This window comes from Emydura macquarii, unplaced genomic scaffold (assembly GCF_026122565.2).
Source record: "Emydura macquarii macquarii isolate MOO-44397 ecotype Brisbane River unplaced genomic scaffold, CSIRO-AGI_Emac_v2 contig_3470, whole genome shotgun sequence".
Classification (NCBI taxonomy): domain Eukaryota; kingdom Metazoa; phylum Chordata; order Testudines; family Chelidae; genus Emydura; species Emydura macquarii.
The window spans coordinates 127,816-142,349 of NW_027133607.1; the positions used below are offsets into that span (position 1 = coordinate 127,816).

Sequence of the window (14,534 nt, forward strand, 5' to 3'; positions counted from 1 at the left end):
CCAGGCAGGATGCATTGTAGTCAGAGAATGGTCTGAGTTACCCATCCCCATCACTTCCACAGTCCACCATGAAAATGATATCTGTTCAGTGAACTCCTCGAAGCCCGATAATTAGTACTCTGAGCCTGTTTTCCCGATCCCCAGTTCCAATTCTCAGTTTTTTAGCCCTTTGCTCCAGAACGGTGAGGTGTGCCAGAGATATTTTACTAAATGCAGGCCTTTAATGTTCCATGTCTTTGCATTTTCTCTTGCTACCTTACTGACGCTTTCAGACTTCCTCTCTCTTGGATCATGTATTAGGTCTAACACTTTACTAATATCTTTAGTTTTGGCTTTGTGTGTGTGTCTGACACCACCACTTAAATAATCAAGCTTTCAATGCTGATAGTGAGACACTGAAAGTAGACAGGCTGTTGATGAGATCTACTGATTGCTGGTAGTTCAATGAGCTTCCTTGTAACCAAAATACAATGGCCTCTATGGTTTTCCATACTGTGTGTGAAGGGAAGCAAAGCCATTCAGAAAGTCCTGTGCGAACTGAGATGAGGTAAGATGGCAATGCAGAATGCTTCCATCTTCTGCAGAGCCGGCTTTTTCCCTCTCTGCAAGAAAATCTGTGTATTTCACTGAGCCACTTTTACTTTGTCCTGTCTCATTTCAATGGGGCTTCCACCTTTTCTCTGGGAGTTTCATACACTTTTAGATATTTATATTGAAAAGGCCTATTGGATCATCCTGTGCATCGACTGCTGGATTGTTCCTTACACTAAAGTAGCAAATGCTTTTGCCCAGTCTATTTTCATATTATGCAAATGTTGCCATTTCCACCCCCTTCTGCAGTGGCTATTGTACATTTTAATAGATTTCAGTCAGGTAGTTTCTTCCCACTATCAAACCTAAAGCAACCATTGCTCAACTCCCAATTATATCCCTTGCATCACCCTAAATAGTCTTCTCCCTCGTGGGGCCCAACTCACTATTGCCCTTCATCTGCGAACTCCCTTACACTCGTGCAAAGTGTAAAAGGCCAGAATGGTAGCACTTCGCACTAGTGTACATGTCTGTATAATATGTAGGACAGCCTGCATATTTACGACCTTTGTTCATCCCACTCTACTTAGCCATTATTTAGACAAGCACTAAAAGTTTAATCTGTCCCTTGTATATCTTTTCCTCCAGCCCCTTCATCTTTTGGATGCTCTTCCTTCAATTCCCTCTCAATTGACACATCCTTGTATTACAGCTATGGCCAGAACCAGGTGTTCTATGTAACTAGGTACTTACAGGACTTTAATAATTGAATCATAGAAGATTAGGGTTGGAAGGGACCCCATCTAGGCCAACCCCCTGCTCAAAGTAGGACCATCATAGCATCTGTGGCCTCACCGTCATTATTGGTTTTTATGCTCACAACACTCCTGTGAGTTAGGGAAGTTATATCCCCATTTTACAGGGGAGAATCTGGGTCACAGGATAAATTAAGTGACTTGACCAGGGTCACACACAGATACTGTGACTAAGACAGAAATTGAACACAAGTCTTTCGAGTCCCAGTCCCACAATCCACTAGACCATCCTTCCTACCCTAAGTGCATCCCCACTGATTTCATGAATAGAGCAAAACGAATGAAGTAAATGCAACTCCACACCTGATTCTCAGGAACAATACCAGTATTCTGCGCTTCCTAATCACAAGCAACAAGCAGCAGAGTGCTCTGAGCATATATGCTTTTGACTTTCAAAATACGAACCCTAACAGCAACACTTGTACAGTATTCTGAGTTGAGAATGCGGCCAAGGAAATATTTTTTTAACAGCACCTGAGCTACAGAGGCTTATATGGGGTATGAAGTCAAGAGGTCGGGTCCCAGAGTGTTTAGAAGGAAACATGATATTTATTAACTGTGTTTTATCTTTAAACGGATGTCCTTCCTAACGTGGGTCCCTTGTCTAATTAAGTCTCTCATTCAGTAAGCAGGAAGCTTCCGGAGTAGTGATTGCTACTATCAACTTTATTATCTTGCAACAAACCGTTCCCCAAAACTAATTTGCAGTATGTATATTGAAGTTACACCGGGGTTAAAGATGTCTTGAAATTGACTGCAGCGCTGTCCTCTTACATGGGACCTTTCTTTTTGAAGTGGATTTAACAACTCTATAGCACCACCCAACCAAGAATCTCAAAACAGTTAGCATTAATTAAGCCCCTGCAAGCTCGGAGAGTGCTATTCCTTACGTTTGACTCAGCAAGAATTCCTCCCGGGGCTGACTCAGCGATGCACCCCCCCACCCCCACCTCCAAGGCCAGAGAGACTCTGTCCCGCAGGTTGGGGACATCATGGTGTCCACGTTCTGTATTTGAAAGCAGTAAAATACGAGGTAGGAGAGGAATTGTTTATGGAGGACAAGGAGGCTTAGCTAGGAAGTTAAGCAGAAGACAACATAGGAGAAGTATTAGGGGACACTTCCTAACACTGAGATGTGACTCTCTCTCCCTAGGGAAGTGGTGCAATCCCCATTCACTTGAGTCACTTACAACTAGACAAGACAAAGCCCTGGAAAATGCTCTGGGAGGAGAGAGAGTCCTGCACTGGCAGGGAGATGGACTACTGCAGATGACCTAATGGGTCTGGTCCATCTCTGAGGGCTCAGGCTCTCTGAAGATGGATTTCCTGTCTTGAGGAATGGAGGGGTGCAATGTAGCAGAGCAGTTTAGAAAAAAAATAGCTTACAGTGCTGCTTCCCTACATGCTTGTGGGGGAGAAGAGCACAGATTCCATTTACAGTAGATTACACTCTTATGCTTTCTTTGGAGACACAGGCAACAATTTACTGTGGTACACTCCCCTTTCTGGACAAAAGAACCTGCTGGAATTTGCTGTGCTTCTTCCTGCCCTGATTTTAGCTTACAGGCGACAGAAAATTCCTCCCTTTGTCATTTTGCTGTCCACGAGTAATAAATCCCAAGGCTGCTAGAAAGGGGAGCACTCTTGGTATTTCAAAGCAGGGATCATCCTGCAGGGAGGAGACTTTGCTTTTTCTTGTACCATTTGGAAGTACAAATTGACAAATCAAGCACTTTTTCTCTGAGCCTAGTGTTGTAGGGGATTCTTAGGGACATGGAAATTGCCCAACTGGCTCAGATGGAGGTCCATCTAGCCCACTATGCGCTCTCTGACAGTATCCTGTACCAGAGGCAGGGTGGGGTGATCTTCTGTGCAAAATTTCCCACCTTTTTTATTTAATTTAAATTTGTGACGCACGGAGAACCGGAGCTCCCAAACTACCTTCTCTAGGCCATGCATTCTTTTATAGGCTTTTAACATGTCCCTGTTGGTCATCTCCTTTCTAAGGTACGCAGTCCCAGTCTTTCCACGTTGTCTTCACAGGAATGGTTTTTCCATGCCCTTGATCATTCGTGTTGTTTTTCTGTGACCTCCACACTCCCACTGCAGACTGTACACAGAATTCTGTGCGCACAGACAGACATCTCTTTATTTAGTCCCCTCAGGTATCTTTATCCGCGGGATGTTTTGGCTTCACATAGCCTTTTAATGTGGCGGCCTTAGCGTATGTGTGGGGGGGTTGAAATACATCTTTCCTATTTGGGCCATACAAGAAAAACTAATGTTCCTAACTCATAGGTGACCCAAATGGCACTTAGAATGCATAGCATATTCTTCACTTCTCACTCCCAAATTGTTGGGTACTGTTGCTGTGCGCTCAAACAACTGTCGTGTCTCACCTCAGAGCTGGCTGCATTTCCTTGGGGGATAAAGCAACCTACTAGTTCTATAGTTCGTAAGGCACTTTGGGATGAAAAGCACTGCATAAGCAGAAGATTTTTATCATGCCTCCAGAACAATGCCGGACAGTAATGGCTAGGCAGGTGACACCTGCAGACAATTTACTAATCTACTTAATTGTCGCCATTAATAATCAAAACAACTCAATCCTTATAAACGGTGCACAGTTAGTCTATTCAAAAACGTGTTAATGTTTATCATCCCATCCTGCCTCATGTCCAGATCGTGTTTGTTTGCTTGCTTCGTACCTCTCGTCTTACTCTAAGACAGCAAACTCTTTGGGGCAAGCTTTCTTACGAATTGTACAGAACCTAGCACCCCAGAACTCTGCTCTAGTTGAGATCTCTAGGTACTATAGTAATTCAGAAATAAATAAGAATGAAAAACACATGCTCATAAAAAATCCGGAGCCAAGTTTAGCCCTGGCATACTCTGATACAATTCCACGGATACTATACAGACAGAGCTGGATATTTCATTGATATTGATGGAGATGTGTTTGTTTATCCAAGAGCTGAATTTGGCCCTCAGTCTTCGCTGCATTTAGTGATGGTGCCTTTGAATATTTTTGTACATCCCCCCCCACTGCTATCTAATGACCCCAAAGGAGATGATCTGTTTAATAGGAAGAGAACATGTAACTTTTAGGAGCTGTTGTAACACAAGACTTGCGGTAAGAAAGCCTTGTGAAGATTGGCCATGGCCATTGTGCGTTCAGACGTGGATGCTACTTTTTTGCCTTTTAATTGCAAGATGCCTGGCTTTTCACAGCAGCACTTCCTAATTTCTATGCAGCCAGCACTTTCAGGCCTTTTCTACATTACACAGGCTTCGCCACTACAGCAATACCAGTATAGCTAGACCAGCAAAGCCCCCTAGTGCGGATGTAGCCAATGTCAACAGAAGGAGTTCTGCTGGTACAGTAACACCAGGTCCCCAAATGACATTAGTTCTGCTGACAGAAGCACTCTTCTGTTGACGTAGCTACATCTACATCAGGCTGGAGGGCAATTTGCTAGCATACAGCTATGCTGGCTGTATCAGCTATGGGATGTGGTTTTTTTCATACCCCCATCAACAGAGCTAAGCTGAGAAAACTTAATACTGTAGACCTGGTCTTAGTTCCACTGGGTGTTCAACACTCTGCAGGATCAGACCCATACACTGTAATTTGACCATGATACAGATTTTAATGCAAGCAAAAGGAAGAGCAATACTTTAACCACCAGCCCAAACTAAGACTCCAGAGACCAGGTTCAGTTCCCAACAACCACCTTCCTTCTTCCCCAAAACAAACAATCCTGTCTGCTGAGTCAGTGCGTTCTGGTGAAGCACTTGGCAGGCTGGCCGGGCCGTTGGGAAGTAAGTGTTGTCATAACTTGTAAACAGAGATGGCATTTTCCAACGGGAGTGCAGGCAGCAGGAATCCATGGCCTATTAGCAGCCCATTATAGGAATGTCAACACCACATACTAGCAAGCACAGCTAGAACCTGGAAACACAGCGCTTTGGTCCATGCTGCCTGCATCAGGCTCCTTAAGGGGTCAATAAGGCAGCTTGTCCTAGCTACAGAGGGGGGTGGGGAGTGGGGCTAATCCCAGCTATCAACTGAAAGAGAATTTACAAACTCTGGAACCTGAATTGGGGTTAAACTTCTCTGTCCCAGCATTTTCAGCCTCCAGGACAGAGCTCTCCAAACTTTTGAATGCTGACTGCCTCTCCTCCTTCCAGCATATGAAACCCCTTGTAGTGTAAGGAATAGCAGGTCTAGACCCCACGTTTGCAGATTTCCTGGACAGCATCTACCTCCCCACCACCACCTAACAGTTTTAGCAGCAGAAACACTCAGCAGGGCATGAGCCCTAAGGGTTTGCCATCCCTGAAGGCTGTGCCACCCCTGAAGGACCCAATTGCCAGGACATTCCCAACTGGAGCATACATCCTGTTTGAACCTGGGGCGGATGCTGGACGGTCGTCTGTGCAACTAGGCAGAATCTCCGCTAACTGCTGCTCCAGCCCCTGCTTTCTTGTGCTGCTTCTGAACTCTTGTTTCTGACCTTGGCTTTCCCTCCGGTTTCTGACACCTGGTTTCTGACTCGGACTTGTCCTCTGCTTCTGACTCCTGGTTCCTGATCCCGGCATTCACTTCCTGGCTCCGATACCTGGTTTCTAGCTTGGCGTTGTTTCTGATTCCTGACCCCGGATCGACACATTCCCGACATCGGGCCCTGACTCTGGGCACTAGGTTGGCCGCCCACGACTCAGCCCTGATACGCACCCCCTGCAATGCTGCCATGTTGTTAAAGACCTAACGCCTAAATCTCATCCATGCCCCACACACCTGGCTAGACCTTCGACCCACTTTGTGATGCACTGGCATAGATCACAATCTCCTTCCTCATTTGCTGTAGTGAGCAATGAAATAGCGAACAATAGGTCTGGATTAGCATCCATTAAAATAAATGGGGTAGTTCACATTTCAGAGCTGCTTGTTTCTGCATACTCTGGCAGCTATCAATGCTTGATGTTTTGAAGGGTTTTTTTGGTGCAATTGTAACAGTGACCTCCTCTTTAAAAAAAAAAACAAAAAAAACTACAGCTGGGCTCCTGGTGAACTGGGCTTCTGGGCTAGTGCTTCATGCCCCATGCTTTGGGGACCACTGCTCTGGGGAAAGCGAGTGCTTCACATTGCTCATCAGTTACCTGCCGATGGCTGAAAGTGAAGTCAGCAGTCACGGGGAAACCTTCAGTATTCCCACGACTATCAAAACCGAGGAATGTTCCTTCCACCTGGAGTGTCTTCACAGGAAAGGGCCTTAAATCTTCCCTGGCAAACACATACATCTCCGCCTAGGATTCAGGGAGAGGCATCTATATAGCAAGGACATAGGTGGCGCGTGCCTCTTGAATTTGGGGAGGCTGGCTCCACCCTGAGGCTCCGCCCCTGCTCTGCCTCCTCCCCCAAGGCCCCACCCACACTCCAGCCCAGGCCCCGCCCATGCTCAGCCCCCTCCCATGAGGCCTCCCCGTCCACACTGCTCTGCTCCACCTCCTCCCCAAGCCCTCTCCTGCCGCTTACTCCTGTGGGGAACGGGTGGGGGAAGGAGGCGGAGCGGGGGGGAGAGACAGAGCAATGGGGGGGCCTCAGGGGCAAAGGCCAAGCGGGAGCTTCCGGTGGTGGCGGCGGCTGTTTGAGGAGGCTTAGCCTCTTCAAGCCTCTTATACCTGCAGCCGATGAGCAAAGATAACCATCAACTCCCTTCCCTCTCCCCCCACAACCCGCACCCAGCCTCTCTTTTGGTATTTTAGTGAGTTCCCATAAAACTCTCTCGTGTGGTCTCCTGGGGACTTGCATACAGTCCCGGAGTGAAATCCTGATTCCACTGAAGTCATTGGCACTGTGATTCCGTGACAGGGTTAAGACCCAGTTTAGTCCCTCCTATGCACACAGGGACATGTTTCAGCTAGGCACAGCTGTGCTGCAGGCGGCTCACCCAGAACGCTGGCTTGTGGTCTATTCTCTGCTTAAGCATGGTGTTAATCTTGGCTGGGAGATCCACGTAGACAAAGGCCCCAGCCCCCAGTCCCATACTCAGTCCTTCCCACCTGCCAAAACCCTCCTTCACTCCCTGCACCGGTAGTCAACAACCTGTTCCGGTTTCCTCTCCCTAACTCCTGCTCCCTCTGCCGACAGGGGCTGAGTATGCTGAGGAGGCAGCACGCTTAGGTCCACCTGAAATCTGAAATCTGGTCATGCAAAGAATCCTGCTGATGGGCTCAAAGAGGAGCCTTCCCCTATCCTCACCCGCCTTCTTCAGCCGAGGAAAAGGGAGTATTTTGTGGGTGAAGATACAGCATGTGCAAAGGGAGTGGCCAAACGCTGCAGCTCCTGATCTGTAGCATTTGGACGGCATTCCCAGAGACTTGCACAGATGTCGTTTGTTCCAGCAGGTGCTCCAAATGCTGTTGGCAATTTGTTTTTGTTGGGGTGATCTTGGTTTTGGAACTCTGTTTTGGGGGGGAATTCTGGACTGTGCACGCCGCTTAAGGGAGGGGCCGAAATCTCAGTCAGAGCCGTTAGTTACATGTGCTTCCTTTGAGCAGTCAGGGTATCAGGGAAGTAATGATCACTGTAACACCAGTGGGATGGAAAGGCTGTGTGGAGTTCTAGGAAATTCAGGCAGAAGAGAGAAAGCGGCTTACTTGTTAAAGCTAGGAATTACTGTGGGGGAGGTCCTGCTTCCCTTTTAAACAAATGAACTCCCATAACAACAAGAGAATGGAATAAAGAACAAGCGTGCGTAGACATGGTGCGAATGAGCAATGTGAGTAGGGATGAGAATTTTTGGCCCAGGACATCATGGCAACCCTCCTGCAACTCTTAGCAAAAGCACCATAGAAGCATTAATATCCACGGAGAGCAGATGAAACCTTGTTTCATAGGTTTCAAAGCCAGCAAGGACCATTATGATTCTACCAAATTTGCGGCCTTGAAAAACGCGTCACGGATCACGAAATCTGGGCTCTCCTGTGAAATTTGGTCTTTTGTGTACTTTTACCCTATACGACACTTGTTTTTGCTAGTGAGATTCCAGGAATGAGCACTGTTATAGCACGTGCACACACACACACGTTATGTTTGTCTATAAAATCTGTATTTCATACATAAGCTGATTTCTGAATGGCTGAAGCACTAAATTCTGTTCTCCTACAGCTAAATCACAAAGAAGCTTTTGTAGTAATGGCATTAATGCACAGCGATCGCTCCGCTGTCAAAGGCAATGGGACACAATGGTAACATTCATAATTTATGAACGGTATACAAATGATTAAGCTGGCATTGAAGAGATCAAATAGGTTAGCCACAAGTTCAGACCTCAGCCGTGCCAACTTAGCCCTTCATCTATTTGAGGGAGATAAATCGAGTTCCAGATTGAACCACACACAATGAACTTACTTACAAGATTTTCAAATGTGGTGGATTCTCCATCCCTTCTAGTCTTTACATCCAGACTGGATGTCTTTCTAGACGAAGTGCTTTCCTTCATCCAGAAGTTTCGGCCTATGTTATGCACAAGGTCAGATTAGATGATGATAATTAGGAACCTACTTAAATTGCAGAGAAATAACACATTTTTTGCAGGTTGCTCAGGGCAGAAAGAGCAAAGTTTTGCCTCTGTGTTAAGCAGTCGTATATTGCATGCCACCCTTACTTCTGCACTGCTGCTGGTGGCAGTGCCACTCTCCAACCACTCAGCTCTGAAGGCAGTGCAGAAGTAAGGGTGGCAAAACCACCACCCCCCTACAAGAGGCTTGCAACCCAGTTTTGGGTTGGGATCCTGAGTTTGAGAAATGCTGTGTACTTTTGTATACTTTTACCTTAATAGTTAGAGATTGATTTAAGAAACAGCAAGTGAAAGCTGTAAACTTGATTTAAGATTATTCTTCTTGTTCCAGTTGAACTTTCGTATGGGAGTGGGGAACATGAAAGCCAAGGATTATTGGCTGGTTTCAAATAGCTCATGGATTTAGCTTGTAACATGCATGATTGAAAAAATAAGTATTCTCCTGTTCTGAACAGTTTGGCCCTTTGCTTGGGGTTACCATTCTTCTGGGCATGCATTTATAAAGCTGCTTTGGTGGAAGTGTGGTCACTGCAAATGGTTCTGTCCCCAGCAAAGTCTCAGGTCTCGTCTGTAAAACTGACTGAAGCAAAGGCATTAACTCATTTTCTCTGTAGAACATATTTTACTATGTGCCAGAAATTCAGTGAAGCTGGCCCAGTTCAATCTGGAAGCTGCAGAGGTTTTTGATGGCTGGCAGGTTTCCAAAGCAAATGAAACATTACCCATCCATCCACCAACTCCCGGTTTGCTGAAAACATTACAAAACAAGATGGAAAAAATAATACATAATAGCATGTAATTATTCATTATCTCTGCAAGTATTCACTTATTTATTTAGATTTCAGTCTTATGTAAACTCCACACCAAAGGAAGCCTATCCAAAGCTCTGGAGCTCTTGATTCCTATTTAAAAAACGGAAGAAGATAGGCAATACAAAGTAAAATTCAATCGAAGAAACAGCACTCCTTTCTCCCACCCTCCCACCCCCCTTACAACATTTGATGGGCTGTTGTGACCTGCGTAGCTTAAAACTCCAATGATACCATTAAATATTTAAGAGGAATATTTTCCGAGAGAGAATGGCAGGAAACAAATGCTCTGGAAGTGACTTCACTTCCTCTAGTTGCTACTGTACTTCAGAGTTTATTGGTAAGATGTACAGACTTACTGAAATTATGAATTAGGAATTTAAACCCTTTGTTTCTCTAAACTCTGCTCTGAAACAATTACTGGGTTCAAATTTTTATTAGCACCAGTTTTCCTTTTTAAAATTGATTTTTGTAACCCTGGCTGAAATAAGAGAAAAACCATACAGTGAGCATATAAACCAGAGATTCAACAGTCTGTTGAACCATTACAGGAGAATGACATAGATGGAGTGTTTTGGCCATGTGATAGGTACTTGATACATTACAAACAAGTTACTTAAATATTTGATACTATCTTTTAAAAAATTATTCATCAGTCTGTTCCTCAGCTTCATAATTCTACTCAGACTCTTTCATCCTGGAGGATTCCAAAGTGCTCTGCAAACCATGGGGGCATTCCTGTAGTTGTGATTCAGGCACAACTCCTGCTGAAGTCAGTGGGAATTTTGCCTGAGTAAGGACTGCAGGAGTGAGAGGATATTATACGTTCAGGAGCATTAAAATGCAACAATCAAATGGTGCTTTGTACACTGTGCAAACAACTGGGGGAAGAGGAGATTTTTACAAAGGGCAAACTTCTGCTCTTAAGAATAAGGCCATGAGGAACTTTAATGTCCATACCGAGATGACATGATTTTACTTTTTAAGGTCTCATCTAAAAGATCCATGCATAATAAACTGCATTACAATTATTTTTTTAAATTTTGGAAGGGCAGATTCCAAACTTGCCAGGATTTGACCTTACAGTTCCAGGCAATGTGGGTACATCAAGTGTGAGATTTAGATCCTTATGCCATCCCCTTCTGTCTCTATTAGAAAGAACAAGGGGCAGGCTTGAACTAAAATCTTGGACTTCAGAAGAGTTCCAAAAAAAAATATCATGCCCTGGTCTGGTTAGAGATTTTGCAAATTGCCGAACCCAATGGGCTGAATTCAAATCCCAGATCTGAAACACACAGCGGAAACAGGTCAGATCTTCTTCTTAAGAGCAACTAAATGCAACCGATGACAGCTCAGTGGTTTTCAAACTGTGGCCCACAGAGTATGTCTAAGGGGGTCTTCAAAGGGCTGTCATTACCATAGAATAGTTGTTTTCAACCTGTGGTCCATGGACCCCTAGGGGTCTGCAGACTAGGTCTGAGATTTCCAAAGAGGTTCGCACCTCCAGTTGAAATTGTTTAGGGTTCCGCAAATGAAAAAAGATTGAAAACCAGTGACTTAGACTAACCTCTTGTAGAACTTACTAAAGTGATGTTAATAGCTACTGTTACTAAGATCTGAAATAGGTTTGTTCTTATAGATATGGGATTGTATGAGAAAACTGCAAGATGAGGAGGCGCTTCTGAGAGCGATGGTCCAGTCGTGGGGTGTTCCATCAGTAGAACATCTGGGGAATTTACATGTGCCTCCATAGTGCAAGTGGCTTCCTGGCTTTGGTTGAGAGCTCATGTGTCCGGTTTCCTTTCTACTCTTCCCTCAGCTCATGTGCTCTTCCGTCCAGAAAGCCCTATTTGAGGAAGAGGACCAAGTAAAGAGGCTGCAGCAGAAGGTGAGCACTTTGGAGAAACGCAACAAGCAGCTGCGAGATCGAGTGAAGAAAGTCAAGAGGTCCCTCCGGCAAGCCAGGAAGAACAACAGGCACATGGAGCAGTTAAACCGAAAGCTCAGTGAGAAACTTTCCTCTGCAGGAGGCCAAATCCCACATATTAACTCTTTAAAGCAAGAGAACTCTCATGCTACCTACCTTAAAGTATAATGCAAGGTTTAACGCACAAGCCAATGATATTGGTGACTTAGGGCCTGATCTCATACTCTTTACCCAGCCAAATACTCCTGTGGGAGTTTTGCCTGCATTAAAGTACAGGATCTGGCCCTCACACCTTGTCTACACTGGCGTTTGACCCATGTATGAAAAAGAAATCTGAACTCTGTTTAGATCAGTGTTTCTTAACCTGGAGTTTTAGAGGGGTCGCAAGTGCAGAGCTGGTATTGGGGGTGGCAAGAAAGGTAATTGCCTGGAGCCACAAGGGCGCCATGAAACTAAGTTACATGCCTCAGCCCCATGGGGATGGGACTCAGGCTTCAGGGGTACAGTAGTTTGGAAAGGTTAAGAACCACTGGTTTAGATACTGTTCTAAATACGCAGGGTCCACACTAGATTTGGCTGGACACCATAGACTGGACCAAACCGTCTAAAGAATGCTTCCAAAGAGCCTGTTTGAGCCTTATTGGGAAATAGCCTTGAAAACAGCATTAATACACTTTGGCTCCATTTTCCTTGCCCAGCCTCGCAGTGTTTGAAACCAGGTTACCTGGAACTGTGTCTAGGAGCTGATCCAACTCTCACAGTCAATGGGAGTCTTTGCACTGACTTCCAGTGGGTAGAGCCCTGCAAATCCGTGGATATCTGCTTTATATATGCAGATGTGGATATCCGTGGACCATTTTTCATGGATGGTGGATCGGATGCAGATCTCAAAGGTGGGGGAGCAGCTGTCTGCAGCTCATAGCCTTTGAGGCTGCTTCCCCACTTTTGAGATCCAGGGGTGGGGGCTGGCCACCCATCAGCTGTTCGGCGGGGGCCCCAGGGGTGGACTGCCCATCAGCTGTTCTGTGCCCCCCTCTTTGCGGGCTGTTCGGTGGGGCTCCCCCTTGCAAGCCATAGATCAGCTGTTCGGCAGCTGCTGGGAGAGGCTGGCCCCTGAACAGCCGATCAACGGCTGCAGCCGTGGTTGGCCTCCAAACAGCTGATTGGGGGACCCAAGGCTTTGGGTGCTGTATAGGTGCAGGTGCCATAGAAAATATAGACTGAAGATGGCAGGTCAGATATAAATTGATTCTCATGGATGCTGATCAGATGCGGATTCGCATTTTTGTACCCACGCAGGGCTCTACCAATGGGAGCTGAATCAGGACCATAAAAAAGATTTCCGATCCAGTTTTCAAGCAGGCTTCCATTTTCAGGGTAGACAAGGTCTTGTAATCACTGTTTTGAGGTATGAGGGAGGTTGCTGGGCAACCTCATTCAGCTATGTTTAGATACTGTAGAGATCACATCAATATCAACAGGGCATTAAAATTAAGGTAGTTTATATGTGTATATATTTTAAAATCCTATAGAAAATATTTTTATTACACATTTGATATAGTCTAATTCCTTAAAGTATGAAGTAAATCCTGTTTCTGGGTGGTTGTCACCCGTAAAATATATTTCCCAACATTCTTCATTAGGCACTACCAAAAGAGATTAGAAACTGAATGATTAAAATGGCTAAGGCCGCAATCTAATTGGTTGACAAAGATGCCAACCTTGTGTATATATTTCAGTGCATGGGTTGGAACTGGTTAGCCGAATCACCTTTCTTCATATCAATACGCCATGGAAGGGTAGTAAAAAAAAAAGTAAAGGAAGGTGTTCAGTATGTTTCCTATTTGGGTTTTTTTTATTAAATATTTATTTTATAATCAGTTTATGTGACCTGAAAACAAATATACTTAATACGTTCGGCTTCAGGACAGGGGCAGCCAGACTTTGCCCAACCAAGGGCGACACTGACAATTTGCCAGGGTTATGCCTGACTTGCATAAAAAGGACCAAATTGTAGCTTATCTTTACTCACAGGCCTCATTGGGATCATGGACCATCCTTGCATTAGGACCTAGAGGGAGCCTATACTAGCTTTTATACAACCATTTGCGTCAAACTGATCTGAACTCGAGACTTAATTGTTGCTTTGGCTTCTAGGAAGCAGCTGAAGCTTAATTATCTTCCAACTCTGCTCCGCTTGGAAATAGAAGCATATTTTTTTCTCTTGAAATAATACTGGCATTTCTTAAAAGTCTGACTCTTCTACAAGCTTCAAAGCGTCTGCCTGTCAAATCAGCATAATTCAGATTGAAACAGTAAAATTTCTGGAGAACTACTACAAACTGGAGGGTTTCTTAGCATCCTAAAAATCATCAATGGATTTTTACGCAGTCAAAAATCAAATCCATAGGAAAGTATTTGGGTGTTGTGTTGTTTCTATTTTTAAAAACTGTTTAAATAAAAGTAACTGTTTTCCTGGTATTGGTACTAAAATCCTGTGTTTAATCTTTTTTTTTTTTTAAAATAAAAACATTCTCTGTGTTAATCACGTATGTTAGTAAGGCCAATAAGATGTTACTAATACAACTAGATTTTGTCATTTTCTAATCAAATCAATCAATCAGAACAAAATTTTGTACAATATTTTTGTTTTGGTCAAAATGTATTGTTTGTCAACGAAAATATTGAAATTTCTCATTGTGTTTTGGGCGGGAAAAATCCCACTCTCTCATTTTTAAACTTTTTTCTCCCCTTTTCCAGTGGGGGGAAAAAAGTACCAAAAAAGCATGAGTGTTTATTTCCCTCTAGGAATTTCAAACATTCATTGTATGTTTGATCAGTTGGTTGAATGTTTCGCTGAAAAAAA

At 44.5% G+C, this 14,534-nt stretch overlaps 1 protein-coding gene across 2 annotated transcripts in view; it reads left to right on the forward strand.

Annotated features, from left to right (window-relative positions):
- CCDC3 (coiled-coil domain containing 3) overlaps positions 1 to 14,136 on the forward strand; it is a 57,271-nt gene extending 43,135 nt beyond the window's left edge. Inside the window, exons 3-4 of one of the 2 annotated variants that reach the window (XM_067534922.1) lie at positions 11,561 to 11,747; positions 13,826 to 14,136. In XM_067534922.1, the coding sequence (XP_067391023.1) occupies positions 11,561 to 11,747; positions 13,826 to 13,836 (198 nt within the window). In that variant the 3' untranslated portion in view covers positions 13,837 to 14,136. Of the gene's footprint in view, positions 1 to 11,560; positions 11,837 to 13,825 lie in introns of those variants that run through there. The other variant, XM_067534921.1, reaches the window with a different exon arrangement.
- Positions 14,137 to 14,534: the final 398 nt, after the last annotated feature.